At 41.2% G+C, this 17,210-nt stretch overlaps 5 protein-coding genes across 8 annotated transcripts; 3 read left to right on the top strand and 2 right to left on the bottom strand.

The window, feature by feature from the left end:
* Window positions 1–593: 593 nt before the first annotated feature.
* Window positions 594–1,320, top strand: Sem1 (Suppressor of exocyst mutations 1). The gene is made up of 3 exons (XM_077419883.1): window positions 594–803; window positions 920–1,016; window positions 1,210–1,320. Exons 1-3 carry the CDS (start codon window positions 719–721, stop codon window positions 1,259–1,261), a joined length of 234 nt encoding a protein of 77 aa, XP_077276009.1. The 5' UTR covers window positions 594–718; the 3' UTR covers window positions 1,262–1,320.
* LOC143904893 (anaphase-promoting complex subunit 5-like) lies at window positions 1,020–9,989 on the bottom strand. 3 transcript variants are annotated; one of them, XM_077419878.1, is made up of 12 exons: window positions 9,741–9,989; window positions 9,392–9,441; window positions 8,946–9,319; window positions 8,702–8,858; window positions 8,416–8,597; window positions 8,148–8,264; window positions 7,922–8,051; window positions 7,541–7,843; window positions 7,273–7,394; window positions 6,927–7,197; window positions 5,548–6,863; window positions 4,945–5,085 (listed from the first exon to the last, which is right to left on the bottom strand). In XM_077419878.1, exons 1-11 carry the CDS (start codon window positions 9,910–9,912, stop codon window positions 6,492–6,494), a joined length of 2,250 nt encoding a protein of 749 aa, XP_077276004.1. In that variant the 5' UTR covers window positions 9,913–9,989; the 3' UTR covers window positions 4,945–5,085; window positions 5,548–6,491. The 3 variants fall into 3 exon arrangements, with proteins under 3 accessions (XP_077276002.1, XP_077276003.1, XP_077276004.1); XM_077419876.1 differs by lacking the exons at window positions 6,927–7,197; window positions 7,273–7,394; window positions 7,541–7,843; ... (5 more) ...; window positions 9,392–9,441; window positions 9,741–9,989 and adding exons at window positions 1,020–2,182; window positions 2,257–2,420; window positions 2,506–2,659; ... (2 more) ...; window positions 3,675–4,015; window positions 4,092–4,404 and having other exon boundaries at window positions 4,482–5,205; window positions 5,548–5,985; XM_077419877.1 differs by lacking the exons at window positions 6,927–7,197; window positions 7,273–7,394; window positions 7,541–7,843; ... (5 more) ...; window positions 9,392–9,441; window positions 9,741–9,989 and adding exons at window positions 1,020–2,182; window positions 2,257–2,420; window positions 2,506–2,659; ... (2 more) ...; window positions 3,675–4,015; window positions 4,092–4,404 and having other exon boundaries at window positions 4,482–5,085; window positions 5,548–5,982.
* A 227-nt stretch (window positions 9,990–10,216) lies between these two features.
* Window positions 10,217–11,269, top strand: Naxe (NAD(P)HX epimerase). The gene has a single exon (XM_077419880.1). The coding sequence runs from the start codon at window positions 10,217–10,219 to the stop codon at window positions 11,042–11,044; it is 828 nt and encodes a 275-aa protein (XP_077276006.1). The 3' UTR covers window positions 11,045–11,269.
* A 567-nt stretch (window positions 11,270–11,836) lies between these two features.
* Robl (dynein light chain roadblock) lies at window positions 11,837–13,281 on the top strand. 2 transcript variants are annotated; one of them, XM_077419882.1, is made up of 4 exons: window positions 11,837–12,158; window positions 12,235–12,313; window positions 12,398–12,648; window positions 13,142–13,281. In XM_077419882.1, the coding sequence occupies exons 1-3, from the start codon at window positions 12,156–12,158 to the stop codon at window positions 12,607–12,609; spliced, it is 294 nt and encodes a 97-aa protein (XP_077276008.1). In that variant the 5' UTR covers window positions 11,837–12,155; the 3' UTR covers window positions 12,610–12,648; window positions 13,142–13,281. The 2 variants fall into 2 exon arrangements, with proteins under 2 accessions (XP_077276008.1, XP_077276007.1); XM_077419881.1 differs by lacking the exon at window positions 13,142–13,281 and having other exon boundaries at window positions 12,398–12,881.
* Window positions 13,282–13,319: 38 nt separating this feature from the next.
* Window positions 13,320–16,431, bottom strand: LOC143904895 (XK-related protein 6). The gene is made up of 4 exons (XM_077419879.1): window positions 15,694–16,431; window positions 15,277–15,601; window positions 14,857–15,012; window positions 13,320–14,756 (listed from the first exon to the last, which is right to left on the bottom strand). The coding sequence occupies exons 1-4, from the start codon at window positions 15,994–15,996 to the stop codon at window positions 14,260–14,262; spliced, it is 1,281 nt and encodes a 426-aa protein (XP_077276005.1). The 5' UTR covers window positions 15,997–16,431; the 3' UTR covers window positions 13,320–14,259.
* Window positions 16,432–17,210: the final 779 nt, after the last annotated feature.

The following is a 17,210-nucleotide window of genomic DNA, read 5'->3' on the forward strand; positions in this document are numbered from 1 at the left end:
TATCGGAGATGCCTAAATTCCTTAAAACTCTGTTGAACGAAAGGCGCGACACAGACGTCACTCCGATGCTCCATTATCGAAATATCAACATGCCTTTCGCAGAGGAGGTAGATGCACTTGCCTGAAATCGTTGTGCATTTTAAAAACAACAACAGTTCGCGACTCATTCGATAATGAAAAATGAAATTTGCCACAATCCTGGCTCTGACGGTAACGTTTTCTCGCGATACGCTAGATACGCATCTTCGCTACCGACGATCGGAAACACGCGGGAGCGAATCGAAAGTGCAAGGCGGTTTTGTTATCGATGAAGTAATAAATTTATTTCCTTGTAGCAGGATTTGTCATTTTTTCTCCCTTTCTCTTTTAATTGTTCAATTTCCAATCACATATCTATTGCATTTTAAACGCAAGAAATTACACAGCTACATATACGAAGAAATAAAGCAAGAAATAAATGTATTGTTGCTTGAGAAAGTGCAAAAATGTTTGCACTTAAAACGAGATGACATTTTAAGAAAGAGAGACAGAGAGAAAGCGAAGAAGATTGAGTGCAAGAAGTGCAACCAACGAACAGACGTTTATTGTCATTTCGACGCTGAATCACGCTGAATGAACTTCAAAGCACTTCAGAGCGGTTCGATCTTGCGTGTGACTGCGTGTGACCTATAACCTGCTATAACCTCAAAGTTTTCTCATTCGTAAGAAGCTTGCAGATATGACCGACAGCAAAAACGACAAAGCAAAAGTCGATCTCGGACTTCTCGAGGAAGACGACGAGTTCGAGGAGTTTCCCGCGGAAGGTATGTGTTTCTTAACCCAGTGACGTTTGCGCGACGTAACCTCAAAATCGCCGATTCATCAGCGATCGAGAACTCCGAAATCGGATTTTGAACTTTAAAACGATTCTATTGACTAGATTGGACCGCGAAAGACGAGGATGGCGACGATATCAGCGTTTGGGAGGACAACTGGGACGACGACGACGTCGAGGACGACTTCAATCAACAGTTGAGGTATTCGCTTTGCCATAAATCATTTATTGAACAAAAATCCTATATACGCGCGCAGGAGACGACGTAAAATTTTATATATTTTAAACAAAGAATGTTAAGTGCGGTACGTAAAACAGATCATAACCCTTTGAAATCTGGACGAGACTGCAAAATGTTGTACGTAGAACTCACACAGTGCTGTAATTAATTTCAGAGCACAGCTAGAGAAACAGAAGGCTGCGAGTGATCCGATCAAGAAAAACTAAGATCGCGATGTACGTTTAATCTTATTATTTTATATAAATAAATGTAATTAAATATCTAAGCTCGTGTGTATCTATATTCTGTATATGCGTTATGTACGCGTAAAACTCCTCGCAATCTTTGGAAGGTGGATAGCAGGGCTGTAGTTTTGTATACACTATATAACATGCACCGTACGTTTTGCGGGAACACACACGCAATTCCTCTTTGTACAAAACTTAGTTATTAAATATAAATGCTATAGTAAGTCCAGAAATGCGTATATAGTGCCTTCCCCGAGAGTGACTCTTTTTTCACGCCAAGTGAACCGAAAGGAGCCATTATTCTCTAATGGAAAAAATACTTGGCATATCTTATTGTAAATATATAATCAGGTACAGTCTTCGTTTTAAAAAATCCGCCGGGTTTTTCCACGAGAACGTAAACGATCAACATATGTATGTTCTATCGTATGGCACATATCAATTTATCCTTTACAGAAGTATTTTGATGATAAGTATCTAAATGACTCCCCCAGACACACGCAACGTCGTCAAGAGAATAAGATAGAGGTCTTGCTAAATCATCGAGCGATCTTCTAAGAAATCGATCTAAAGAACTGAATAAAAAATAAAAAAGAGAAGTTAATTCGGGTCATGATTCGTTTTACAGGAAATCAACAGTTCCGATACTAGTGCGTCCAACATTTGCATGTTTAAATCTAAGTTAATCTTTTTGATTTCGCATGAACTCAACAGATAGTTCAGAGCCTTGTGTACGTCGTCCTCGCCGAATATCAATTTTATATCGTACGACATCTTCTCCTCCAATATACGTAGCAACTTGTCTCTCAACTGCGTGCCATTCTGATTCGCGACATCACGTGACGCATCCCAAATTAACGAAGAACCGCTCAGAGAGTCAAATAACCGAAGAATTATTTTCTGTAAATAATTTCAAAGTTAACTAAATAGTTTGTGAAAAAGAATTACAATATTCCTCGAAACGTAACTCTCACCTGCAGGATTGGCTCTGAAATGTTTCCAATTAGCAACTTAGTCCATCTAACGACAGCTTCTTGTTGTAACGTGTTGTTACTAGCGATGCCTGCTAAAAGCTCACAAATCAGGTCTATCGTCGTACATGTGAGCGTTAAATTGGAATCTAACTCGTCCACTTCATCTGGAAAACATAATGTTCATTCTTTTATTGTTACAAAATATATAAATTTTATACTTCATGCAACAAAAAGCGGTATTATAGTTACCATCGTACGAAGTATTAATGGTCTCCCACCAGCAATCCAGTAACTCCGAATCGCCACTTGCTTCCATCGAGTCAACTGCTTCGTAAGCTGTGTCTACTGTACAATACTCTGTCCTTTCTGCGATCAATTGCTGGAGTTCGCAAGCTAGACTTTTCTAGAAAGATATTTCAAAATATAAATTTTATGTATTGTTATACAAAAAATTATGATTTTTGGAAGAGATAAATCGAACTAACACAAAAGTAAGTTGCAAAATCAAACTTTAGGGGTCAAATTTTTCATATTAGGAAAATGTAACGTGCAAAAGGTAAAACAACTGAAAATTTGGATTAGATTTAATACACGTTACCGCTTGTCGAATATATTCTAATAATTTTGATTTTTCGAGGATATTGAGAGACACGTATTAAAATTCTCAGTTATACTTCTTTTCTAAAATGTATGTGTTACGATATATAGGTTTCACATTACCGACTTTATATCCTCGATAAATCTCCAGGGTATATCAGACAAGGGCATTAGAGTAGGTAGAGGGGTAGCCTCTTCTTCTTGGTCCAGTTCGAAGCCTGGTACAACGGTTTTCAACGTATTGAAGACACCGGTCACGGTTTTGGCCAGAAATCGATCTAAACGAGGCGCTATCGCGTCGGCTTTCTTGCCCGCACTGCTACTAGGTCGAAGAAAATGACGCAGCTGCGGCGGACATTCATTCGCCAATCGCGTACACAACGTCTTCAGATACGTCTCCAGTTCGATCCGGCCACCCTCGGGCAACACCAATTCCGACATAACACTCGCTAACGATGGCATCTAGAATTTTGCAAGCGTAGAATCACTTCTTTATTTTTGTACGAATTTGTTCAATGTTTTGCAAGCCTTACTTCTTCCAAACTAAGGTGCAACTGAACAAAATCGGCATATTGTCTTTTGACCGTAGCGGTGGTTGTTTCGAATAGATCCATTCCACGTTGCTCGACATCGTCAAATTGTATGCAGTAGTACAGTTGCTGCGAGCCGTCCGTCGCGGTGTGAAACTCAGTCCAGGGAATCGATAAATTTGTAAATTGGCTGCCTTCATATATTACGTAGGATTTTTCTTCAGCATGTCTGAAATTTACAGGGCCATGTAATGATAAAGACACCCGAGGCTAAACGTCGTCTTTACTAACAGTGGTGTGGTCGCCGTAGATTTCTGTTGCAACAGATTTCTGAGCCTAGCGATAGTCGTCGCGAAATCCGTTGGCTCTTCATACACCGGTGATATCTTGTCTTCTTCCAATTCCAGATCCGCGTCCGTTATACTGTCTCCCCACAGGCCTCTGTGCTCCGTGGAGAGACCCTCCAGACACAGAGTCGGCCTTTCTGGAGCTGCCGTTAAAGCTGCATTCTCGTCTTCACTCGTAGTAGTTGCAGTTGGACTAGACTTGGATACAGATTTTGGCAATTGCTGCGGGATCACAGCCGCTGTCGCGGACGTGATACCGTCGCTTAGAGCACCAGTTATAATACCCTGAAAGAACGATTAATTAATATATTGTCGTTATCGCGTAATTATCGCGCGTGACATTGTCACTATTGGAATTTACATTGATATTCTGTTTAATTGGAGTAGCAACTTCGTTTGATGGTGCTTCCAATAATCTTAACAAGTTCTCGAGCAACCAGTCTGGACAGCTTATTGTGTTTATCGTTATTAAGAGTCTCTTTGATAAAATAGATAACAAAAGTTTGCACGGTAACGAGCTAGTTAATTCCCACTGTAAAAACTCTTGTGCAAGAACAGTAACTAAACGATGTAACATGTGCTCCAATGTTGACGCACTGCGAGAACCAGGGTGTAAATATTTGTACGCCTCCTCCACGCTAGCTGTAGCACCTTTCTCGACTCTGCGTAACGCTCTGCGGAACGGATACAAATGAGTAGGGTAATTTTGCCGGGATTACAAAAATATTTCTCGATAGATATATATCCGTACCTGCGATATTCCTTTAAATGTAACAGCAACACATTTGCCAACTTATTAATAAGCTTTATCTTATCTATCTTACTGGCTTTCCAGACAAGTCTGGTCAAGAACTTGTTCGACAAGTCCTGCGCCTCATCGGGGAATGACTTTTCGTTACTTATATTCTTATACCAAATTTCTATACACTTTGCATTGATCTCTCGCGTCATTTCCGTGACGCTTAGCTTTTTTCTTCTCGTCAAGGAGATCTCGTTCTTACAGTTGTCGGACGACATTGCACCATCATTGAACTTAACACTACCTTTTTGTGCAGAATTCGAGCTTTTTTGATTTTCATCGTCACTTTTGCGAGTGATCTCCGTACTTCCGTCCTCGTCTACGAAAGAATCCTGACCTAGTTGGCCTACCAGTCTTTCACATATCCATTTGTTCATAAATCCTAGAGCGATCGGACTGTTGGCTTTCAGCGTGAGACGTAGCAAGCAGCAACTCAGCCATATGGATATAATCGTGACTAATACGGCCCAAGAGATGGAAACGTAGATCGGCAGAGACGTGAGACCCGTCCACCCTTGCGCAACCAAGGACAATATTGCAGCTGCCACACTAAAAACTAGCAGTATTTGGTTCAACCAACTCATCGGTATAACTTTCTCCATCTTGCATGCTACCGTGGTGCTTTTAATTAGCGACACAACTTAAGCGTTACATTTTGTGCTACGGTAACCGGAACCTGCCGAGAAGAGAGATACGTTTAATTCTTTTTCTGCTCGTTATCTACCACATTCGGCGAAGCCAGACTACAAAATTAGGAGACAAGATACACGCTGGCTCTGAGAACCAGTAAAATTACTTTATTAAGTTGACAAAATTACTTACTCCTTTTCTATTATTTAAAAAAATCACTTCAATTACTTATCAACACTTGCGGGGGAAAACGGCGATTTGATCATCGGCAAGCGTGTATCTTGGATATTTTTTATTAAAAATGCCAATGTAAAATGCGGGAACAAATTCGCGCAGCAGCATTAAACGCGTCCTATTCGAATTTATTAGTAATCCCGAGAGAACGTACCACGTATGCATTTCTGCTTTAAGCACTGTTTACTTTATCGCCATTTCCTCGTATAGCCGATTATCCTCGCCATCAACGCGATTTGGGGTACGTCGCCAGAGAGTCCAACGCCTGCACCTCGTCATCTGTTACGATAAATCCATATCGATTTGCTCGCGTAGCCGATCTCCTTCAACATCACCCGCTTTGTTACGCACGACGCGGCCACGGAACACGCATCTTCGTGAGAACTCCGGACCTCCGGACTTCGGCCCGTTATTCGTTTCCCCGGAGCCACCGATGGGACACTATTACCCGCGGCTGATATTTCAGGTAGATACTGTGCGCTCCGCAAGAGATGCGCTATCGGCTATCTAAAATTAAAAAATTTTAGCACAAAATCTGAATTCACAACACTCGATAAGAATTTTCAATTCCTGAGTTTATCAACATAAAAAATTTTTAATATGGGATCCAAAAGATTTTTTAGAAGGAAAGGAAAGAAGAGAGAAAAATAAAATAAAGTACTTTTCATTGTTCTGTAAAATACTTCAATTTTATTTTTCTTATTTTATTTATATCAAAAGTAACATTTTTTATAATTAAAGTTAAGCATAATTATCGTAAACGAGATAAATTCACCATTGCAAGTTGTGGTTTCAAATTTTACAAAAGGATGGCCGATGGAGTAATACGCAGGCCGAAAGATGGCCGGTGGAGTAAACGGTGGTAAAAGTTTAGTCTAGATACCTCATTTTTTATTTTGATAAAAATACGCTCATTTTGATGTGCTTCTGTGTTCTTTGCGTTAAAAGATTGATGCAAAAAAATTTTGAGCGAGCGTATTTCGATCAGAATCAGCAGCGACCAGCTTAAACTAAATATTTACATACAAAAAAAACTCCATATCGTCTTTTCATCTTTCCTTTTCCATATTTTTATACAAAAAAAAAACTTCGCGAATTTTAATACAAAAATGGATCGGTAGGAGACGTTAAATATTGCTCGTCCATTTGACGGAACTCGAAAGCGCACTGATTTCTCTCGGGCAGGAGATCGATCTCGTTGTAAAATACAGATCGCAGGTGCATGACGCTCTTGACTTTGGCGATGGCGTTGACCTTGGTGAAGAGCGCCTGTGCCTTCGACAGGGTCTTTATCCCGCTCAGGATCACCTCTTTCCGGGCCTCGAAAGGACTCTCGGGCGCCGAGGCTATCAGACACTTACCGTACAGCATGAACGCCTTGCCTTGATCGTAACAACCACCGTGACCCAAGACCGTGGGAATAGCGTCCTCCACCAGGTTCAGGGCCAACACAGGCAGACCCATTAACAACTGAAAAAATTGAAGATGTATTTCAATCGAATTATATAAATCTCTGATAAAAAGAAAACTCACTTGTATGTTGGCGAGGTGCATCTTGACGAGCGCCTTGTAGTACGACAAGTGATTCTGCGCAGCCAATTCCAAGGCTGAACTGAGGCGCATTATGCAATTAGTGACGACCGCGGTTCCGTTGTCCGGCGAGGACGAGGCGCATGTTATCTGACTGGAAAGAAGTGCGGCGCGTATCACATACGGCGCCGTCACGTCCGGATACTCCTCGATGGCGCTGATGTGCTCCGATCCTTTCGGGAAATCGCCCTTTGCCAGGCAAACCTCCGCCAATCTGAAAATTTCATTAAATTGTATGAGAGTTTCCAGTTTACTTTTCGGCGCGTTTGTAAAATAAATTCTTTTGTACTTGAGTTTGGATTCCAACTGATCTAAGCTGAAGATATTTCTGGCTACAGCTTCCGCCTCGCTCCACCTCTCTTGTCGCAGCAGTTGCGTGAACATGTGCAATTGTTCGCTCAACATCCAGATCTACAATGCAATAAACTGAATCACGGATGGAAAAAAGGAAATCCTTCCGAACACTTGAAAATTCAGAAATTCAGTCTTTTCCCGAACAAAAAGGCCGGTCTTTACGGATTTTTCATAACATCTATTTCATATGTAAGAGAACGCACCTTGTTGCAAGGACTGTCGGGGAATCTTTCCTTGGCGTGCGCCAGCACAACGTCGGCGAGGGTATATTCGCCAAACTCGATCAACATATTGGCGACGGTGACGATCGCCTGGCACGTGGACGGTCCGTTGAACATGTGCTGCTTCTTATCACCCGTATTGTGGAGAAGTAGCAGCTGGGCGCATAGGGAGGCCATCTCCGTTTTTCCATAGTATGCCCATAACGCCGATTTCTCCGCGAAAGTGACGGACATCAAGTCGGACATCGAATGCTGACAATTTAGCATGTCTGACTTCATTAATATCTGCAACAGAAATATAATTGCAATATAATTTTCTGTATAAATTTGTATATATCAGATTAATTGTTCTTTATTACGCACGTCAAACACTTGAGGAGGATTCTTGGCTTCTAAGGCATAACTGTGCGCGTGCGAAATAAGGCTTAAGCCTGTCGTATGTGTAATTCCGAGCAGACTCGCTTTGCCGACTGAGCGTTCTATCAGAGGTCCTCTAAATAGAAATAAATAAACGCATATATACAATGAAATTAAATAAAGGAACCGTAACGTTAACATCTTCATTAATGTCATTTCCGTATTGGCTTACTTATTTTCTTTGCTGATCAAATAGGACATCCAAGAATGTGCGAGCTGCAAGCATACGTTGTCTCCAGCTTCCTGAGCCAATTTAATAGCTTCCTTCAAAGCGTACTGTGCTACTTCCCTTTCGAAGAGAAAGCCGAAAGAATTATTTAATTTAATTGAAACAAATGTAACGCTATACAATAAATTACAGACTAAATTTTGTTCGTTAACTAGATTGATAGACAAAGAAAGTTAGATTTAAGGAGAAATAAATAGATAAAATTGGTTACTTGTGATTAAACTGCGTGTGTAAAACGGCCAGGTTGAGTGCCGCATATCGGAAGGTACGAGATCGATCCTCGGGGGTGGATCGATTCTCCAGAGGTGCCAGTCTATCGAAACAGTGGTAGAGACTGTCTACCGCCCCGCAGAAGTCGTTCACGCGGATGCAATTCAGGTAACTCAGGTAATGCTATAGCAAAGACAGCTTCGTTCAGCTATCGCGCTAATTCGTATTCGCGAGAAAAACGTTTATCTCACATTTGTATATTGATTCTACATTGCGCCCGTACTTACCGCATCCGCGTTGTAAGGATTAGACTTTAAGAGGTCATGCACAAGAGCCTGCAACTCCTCCGGCTGCAGTGCTTTGTGCTCGTCGGTTTGCAAGGCATGCGCCTGCTGCGCCACGAGTAACTCCGCCTGCCTTCCACCCCAAATCGTTTTCGCCTTACTGTAAAAACCGTCGACATTAATTGGCAAAATATTCCCTACAATATATAATTTTTACACAACAATATTATATTTTACGGAAACCTACTTATTCGGACCAACGTCTTCCGATTTGGACATTGCTGAGATGTCGGAGTTTTCCATATTGACTTTCTTCACGACATATTTCTCCATATCGGTGTAGAGAGCGACCACTTGATCGAACGCCAATTTCTCAAAGAAGATAAGCATTCTACGAACGTACAACCCGAGAATAGAGTTTCTGCTCAACGCCGGTGAAGCTAGCGCATGATCCTTGGATTCCATTAATCGGCGAAGATTATCAAACAGATCTAACAGTTCGTCGATCCCCTTCTCGTGTATGGCATCCAGATTTATTTCCAATCGATCCGCAAACCGATGCAGATCGTATTCCGGCTTGTACAGCATATTCAGCAGGGCGTCCAGCTCCATGTCCGCCGACTGAAATAATTATCGTAAATAAGTATCTGTCAATAAAGTATTCCTCTTTTCTTGGCGTTACAAGATAATTACCTGAATTAATTTTAACGACGCTAAACAGAAGTTACGTCTGTCCATGATCGCTATAAAACATCAAAGATTAGACTTTTTCCGAAGGAACACAAATGGATTAATGTAACAAGTACCAGCGGATAAGTAAGTTGTAAGTATCATAAAGTATCACATTGATACTTTGTCATATCAATGATATATATGTATATTACATATTTTACAATGCTTGATATATTTCATGTATCGTGGTACGAATATGTGATAAAGTATGATATAATATGATACTTCATAATACGATAAAGTAGTTTGTTCATGTTATAACATATGAAATATGTAAAATATAAAATATGTGTTAGTGAAGTGTACTTACCTTTTGTGTTGTCATTGCAATATTCCTTAATCAGAATGACGGTCGCCACTTTATAAGGGGTTAGACTCTCCCTCTGAATCTTCCTCACGTTACCGTCGACGGTCACGAACTCCTTAGACATTCTGTTAAATATGTCATTCACCGTGTACAACCGACTGTCATTCATCGACATTCTTCGCAGGATTTACAAGTTTCTCGCACGTGCGTATGCGCCACATCCAGCTGACCGTTTGTTTACGTTTTGCCAGTCCAGCCGAGTCCAGCGAGGTTTCAAAAGATCTCCGCCAGATGACGCGCGGTCGCCGGTCATGCGCGGTCTCCGCTCTCCTCCGCTCTGTGGATCGTTGTTGTTGACAACGCAACGCGATGACACGGACTTTCAGCGGGAAAAAGGTAACGGGTCGCCTGGTCGCGTGCATAAACTCTGAAATCAAGCGATTTTAATGCAGCAGGTCGAGGGTCGAGCTCGTCGATAGATGCCGCAACTCGTATCTCGCGTTCTGAGATCGCGGAGCGTCAAGTGGATCGAGCGGCCGGTAGATAACAAATCGGTCATCCCGCTCGCGAGAAGGGGGTACGGCAGGATGGCGAGGTATTTAAATCAATCGGAAGCAATCGACATCGACAAGGACCTGTTCGACAAGTACAAGTTCAGCGTCGACCAACTGATGGAACTAGCCGGGCAGAGCTGTGCTGTCGCGATCGCGAAATCCTACCCACTGTCGGGGGGCCCTGGCGCCCCGAGCGGCAGGGTGCTGGTGTGCTGCGGGCCCGGCAACAACGGCGGCGACGGCCTGGTCTGCGCCAGGCACCTGAAGCACTTCGGATACTCGCCGGAGATTTACTATCCGAAACGGACGAATAACGAGCTCTACGAGAGGCTGCTGCATCAGTGCGTCGAGAACGGTATCCCGATATTGGAGAACCAGCGAATAGAGAGGGCAACCGATTCCGAGGCTCTCCAGGAATATGCGATCGTCGTGGACGCCCTTATGGGATTCAGTTTCAGGCCGCCGGTGAGAGAGCCGTTCGTCCGTATCGTCGACCTGCTGAAGAGCACGAGCGTTCCCATTTGCAGCGTGGACATCCCGTCGGGCTGGAACGTCGAGGTGGGCCCGCCCGCGGACGGCGGCATAAAGCCGCAGATGTTGATATCTCTCACGGCCCCGAAGATGTGCGCGTCGAAGTTCGATGGGAGATTTCACTATCTGGGCGGTAGGTTTGTCCCTGAGAAGCTGGAGTCGCGGTACAATCTTAATTTGCCGAAATACCCCGGCACGGACCTCGTCGTTCGGCTGCGCTAACGCGAGAGTGCGTTATACCTCGTATTTGACGAATCTGAGAAACATCAAGAGAGACTTGCAATTACCAATCGCAATTCATTTCTCGTTTCAAGTTTTCAACTGTGAATGTAATTATCGTTCAATTTTATACGTCATTATTATATGGATAAGCATTACCTCTAGTACGTATACCTGTGAATTTATATTTGTTTAATTGTTTCTAAATAAAACCCAATGTTTCCCTAATGGAAAAACATCTTGGAATTTTTGTAGGAAATTTTTAAGACTTGCTCAGAAATTTTCGCACTTTTCGTACAAATTTGAACGTTTCTCAGACAAAATAACGTTGAAATAATTCAGATTTTTTTTCGCCGACCCATCTTTGTAGAAATTTGAATAAACGTTGAAAAATCCATGCGATTTATTAGAAATTTTTGTGCATGCAGATGCTGAATTGTTCCAAAAATTCTCATCTATTTCTAAATTTTTTCAAAATCTTTTTCATAAATCTGAAATATGTGAAATTCTTGGAAAATTTCTGAGAGAAAATGTGAGAAGTTTTCCACCAGGATTCCTACCGTTAACTCTTCCGGTGTAATCTGAAGCAATTGTATTTATTTATAACGAGTTTTATTAAAAGTATCGTTAATTCAGTAGAACGACGAAGTATAGCGTATAGCGATCGTGTCAGTGATTTTAGGTTAGGAAATCTAACCTCGCTAACCTCAGCACTTTGAGGTTAGAAATCTGTCTTACCGACCGTAGCGGGTGGTGAGTGGTGACGGTGACCACTGCGGTGACATCACGGTCGGAGTCGGAGCTTACTTCACGGCAAAAAACATGTCGGAGGGAGTATAAACGGCCTGCATTGCCGAATTCTGTCTTCTGTGCGCGAGGAAACGTTGTACATTCAATATATTTAAGAGATATATGCCTTAACGCGTGACCGCGCATAACGCGGAGCGGCATCCTTTTCTGAAAAGCGGGCCACGAAGAAAAAGTGCAAGGTACAAATTCGCGATCTGCAGCACGCCAGCACGGTTGACACGTTTTGTCACCCAATACATAAAACAGACCCAAATTTTTACGTTGCAAATTGCGATCTCGCGCCGCCTTTCAAAACCGCTGAAAAATGGTACGTACGGTAATTCGCTGAATTTCGCGCGATCGGACGATTGCTCATGGAACGCGTTAAATTTTTTTTTTCCCAGGCGCAGGAAGTCGAGGAAACTATGAAACGGATTCAGTCTCACAAGGGAGTAGTTGGAACAATAGTGGTAAACGCGGAAGGTATTGCACGAGAATCGTACGCGAGCAGGTCGTATTGGAGATCGCGAAGGACATTTCATCGAGTTTTACGTTTTTCGGTTTCAGGCATTCCGATAAAATCGACGTTAGACAACACAACGACGGTTCAGTACGCGGGTTTGATAAGTCAGTTGTCGGACAAGGCTCGCTCCGTCGTGCGCGACCTGGATCCGACCAATGATTTAACATTCCTGCGCATTCGTAGCAAAAAGCACGAGATCATGGTCGCGCCCGACAAGGAATTTATATTAATAGTAGTGCAAAATCCGGTTGACTGATGTCCGAAGGATTATACGGAAGTGTGTTGCAAAATTGAGGTTCATTCCTTTCATTATGGTTATTAATTTATTCCACTCGTGCTGCGTTTGACTTTAATATTTACTCAATTAAAAAAAGTGAAAGAATTAAGCTTTGAATATTATATAACGCAATATTTAGTTAGTTAATTTATAGCAAGCTACCAGCTTTAAAAGTTTTCACTGTGTTTCCATGGTACTTTTTACAAATCAATTTAGTAACAGATTCTGAATAAACACTAATTATTCCTGTATCTTTGTATTATTCAACACAACTGTATATATATGTGCATATATATTTTGTTTTATATATATTTATTTCATTATATTCTACAGTACAGGGCGTATTGTAGAATACTCATTGTATCATAGTTTGTTCTTTTATTTCACGATTTAATTCTATGACTGAAATCATGTTTTTGTTATGTACATGAAAATATATTTTAAAATCAATATATATGTAATTATTTGAGAAGACGAAGGAATACAAAATAATACGACGCATTTTTGACAGATTTAAAAGATGAACGGAACAAAAGGGAAAAGGAGCAGAAATAAATTGAAAATCAATTTCATCTAATTTAAATCAACGATAAGATATAACTTTTTTAAATTGTTTTACCATTTAATTAATAAATATTGGTGAATAACGTACTAGAAAGTCACATCGTGTTTTATTTTATCGTATTTATTTCAACGCATTAAAAATGTGTACAAAATTTTTTAAAATATGCAAAATGGACATGGACATCGGGATGACAAAAATTTATTGTGAAAAGTGCGAGGAAAGATATAAATTGCCGACACTTAGAAATATGAACATATGATATATTATAAAAGAAAGACTATTTTTCTTGTTATTTCAAAGTTACGCATAAGCGTAATGAAATCTTTATCAATACAGTTTCCATATTTAAGAAAAAAATTCTTTTTTGAATATATTGAAATAATTACAAAAATATTTTCTATTTATTTTAAGTATGCAGAAAATTTATTCTTTCGTTGTAAAAGTACGTACAGTCTTTAATATACATTAATATCACACAACTTATATCTAATCTCTCTCATCTTATATGCATTGAAAATTTGTATATAATATTTTAGCAGTTTATATATATTCATACATATCCCTGAGAGATATTATTAAGAGTAAAAAAACGATTTTTATCAAAGTTTCAATATAAAGAGTAATATCTAGTTCGCTTCTATTAATCACAACGGTCATAGGTATATGTCTACAATTCTGCGCAGTCTATGAGATATTTTGAAACTATGTTACAAATGTAATCAAAATATGGTCTTGCTTATATTACGAATGACTAACAGTCTGGGGAAAAATCTTGTAGAATTATAGAAAACCATATTCATACGTATAACATGCGAATTGCTTCATTTTTCTAAATTTTTATAAATTGCAGTACGCAGAGTTGAATAGATATATATGTCGTATACAAAGAGAGTCTTTAGTAAGAAAACTTGAGCTATATAGATATATATATACTAAAAAAATTTTAATATTGAGATTCTCTTCGACTTCTTTCAAGATAACGTATCAAAAAATGCCTCGTAAACTGTAGTAATAGGGAGGGGATCGAGTATTTTAATCTTTAAATAAGAAATAGATATCCACAATCACATGACTTGATTGACTTGAATTGAATTTGAAGCTTGTTGCTTTTTTGAGGGGTGGAACGTGGTATAATACACTATCATTGCCGTAATTCCTGTAAAAAAGGAGACGATACAAATACTAAAGAACACATTAAAGTACCAAGCCTCTTGAACTTCAGGTGGAGACGTATATCGCCACAACAGATTTGCGGCAACGTTTTCCGCAAAGCAGAGCACATAGAAACATAGATGTTTCCAAAATGTGTCGCTATCTACGGCATTTAGATATATGAAAATGTGAACTATCCCAATAACTGTGGCAAACAACATAGAATAAACGTATTCTTTAAACGTTGGCAGCATGTGCGGTGGGTGACTGTAAATTCGACAGAACTCTAATATCCCACGGGAGTCGATCAAAATCCATATTGTCATGGATATCCAATGTATCAGGCAACAGATTGCGGTATAGAGAGGCCAGATGCTTGCGACAACACCGAGAGATAAGATTCTTGCCACTGTAATCGGTGAGATAATCAATGAAATTTTTTTTTTCCAAAATACCTGTCTCATTGTCAGGCGGAGTACCATTTTATCTGTTAATTGTTGAATATATACCTGTGATGCAAAAGTGCCACAAAAATTGTAACACAGTTCCCGTAAGGTCAATGTGGGACTTATTTTGTTGAGCTAATCGAATGCTACGATGGTAGCTGGCCATTGCCCAACCCATACTTGCAAATGAGCTGACAATACTAGCTACTTGATGTCCAACTGAAAAGCAACGTACAAATAAATGCATCGCGTAACGGTAACCGTCGCAAAACGTTTATACAGATTGTTCAACGCAAAAGCAAAAATTCTGAGATTGTCGAATTGTGGAAGACTATAATTTGCAACAAACTGGAAACAATAATTGGACCTTTGGTAATTCTTTTCTATCAAATATCGACAATTGTGCTTGTAACGCTAAATCTCTCGTGGCTATACAAGATATTAAGACCAGTTAGCGAAATATACTCCGAACAATATAGGTACATTCAAGATTAATCTCATTATGGTAATGCGTCAGCATCAGAGTTAGCTGGAGGACTTGCTGCGGCGCGGCTTCCAGGAAACACTCGAATACTCGTAGCAAGGCGACGTCTTCATCCTCCTTGAGCATCCTCCGATAATATCTCCTCTGGCCGACGCGGTCCCCAGATTTCTCGCACTTACGTGCTTTTAGCGCACACTTCAAGGTCTCCCAGTAATGTATAACCGGAGCCAGTTGCAGGAGGACGGCGATCGTGGAACACAGCCCGTTCTTGATCAGCAAACGCGTCGTCTTGTGATCGCTCGACGCGTCCACGCCAGAGCTCATCTGTACCGAGGAACACATATCGCTCGAAACGTCACGGTTAATTTACAACCCGATTGGACGGAGGGACGAGCGCCATAAACGTGCTAACTCACCTCTTTATCCTGACGCTGCATCCTCATGCTGATGACGACGTTGATCAGGGAGGGAACGAGTATGAGGCACATTGTCCAAGCGAAGTACGTCACCTTGCCGCCCAGGTAGTATCGGACGGCAATGTTGTAATCGAAACACATGTCCACGATGTGCATGGTTATAGAACAGACCAAGCAGAAGACGTCCAGCCTGGTGATGAACGGGGTGTCCGTCGGCAGGTCGACGACGTCGTCGTCGAGGTTGATGCCCGGAAATACGCTGGCGAGATGGCAAGAGCGACGTTCGTGACTTCCCTCCTCCATGGTTCCCCGCCTGTCGTCGGCCTCCTCGTCGCTTTTTCTCCGATGTCTCTAATTCCTTCCTCCGGGGACAAGACGCGGTGACAGTTCGCCCGCTGTCCGCGTTGACCCGGTCGACCGCATCCCTCCGCAATCCGCTCGTCCGCTCCGCGCACAGAACATATACTTGTCACGAGTCGCGAGAAACAAGAAACAAAACAATCCCGTTTGTCCGCTGTCCGCGTCCGCCAGTTCAGTTCCCCGCGTTCCGCCACGCCGCCGGTGCGGAGAATCGACTCGGATTCGGAGTAATCGGAGTCGATCGACTCTCGAGAGTCTCGAGCGTGAGCGAGAATCGATTTGCTCGCAATCGCGAGCGCGAGGCGCGAGCGCGACGGGACTGACGGGAAAGAGAGAGTCAAGAGAGAGAGTTGGGGAGACTGTACGTGGAGTGAGCGAGATGAGAATAATAAAGTAATCGAAGAGTATGTGTAAAAGCTTTTTTTTTCAATGTGATTAAACAGCTCCGAAATTTGATGGAGTATACTGTATCCGCGTTGACAACGGATTTTGACGCGTTCGTTCCGCGAGTTTGTTTCTCCTTATATTACATGGAGCACAATTTGCGCGGAAAAGCGGAACAGTATAGTGAGGGTGCCATTACATGGAGCGCGGAAACGCGGAAACGCGGAAGCGCGGAAGACAAAATTTACTAGATTTCCGTCGATCCGTTCCGTCTGTTTTGAATGCCTTAATATTACATGGAGCATATTTTGAGCGGAAAAGCGGAACGGAGAATTATAAAATATTAATTTTTAACGGTATTTATTGATTAAAATGCTTGTATTCAATAGATAAGCTGAAAAGATAAGCATATTAATAAAAATTGCAATGAATTAAGTGAACACAATTTTAAGAAATGAATACAAATGTCTATTTGTCACTATACTGTTCCGCTTTTCCGCGCAAATTGTGCTCCATGTAATATAAGGAGAAACAAACTCGCGGAACGAACGCGTCAAAATCCGTTGTCAACGCGGATACAGTATACTCCATCAAATTTCGGAGCTGTTTAATCACATTAAAAAAAAAAGCTTTTACACATACTCTTCGATTACTTTATTATTTAATAAAAGTGGCAGTATAATATTATAGATCCAAACATCATGTTGATGGTTATTATGAAGTATATCTTATATGCAAGCCAGGGTACATACATAGGCTGCGTTAAGTACTGG

The sequence above is a fragment of the Temnothorax americanus genome, unplaced genomic scaffold, assembly GCF_048541705.1.
Source record: "Temnothorax americanus isolate GAGA-0224 unplaced genomic scaffold, ASM4854170v1 Scaffold6, whole genome shotgun sequence".
Classification (NCBI taxonomy): Eukaryota; Metazoa; Arthropoda; class Insecta; order Hymenoptera; family Formicidae; genus Temnothorax; species Temnothorax americanus.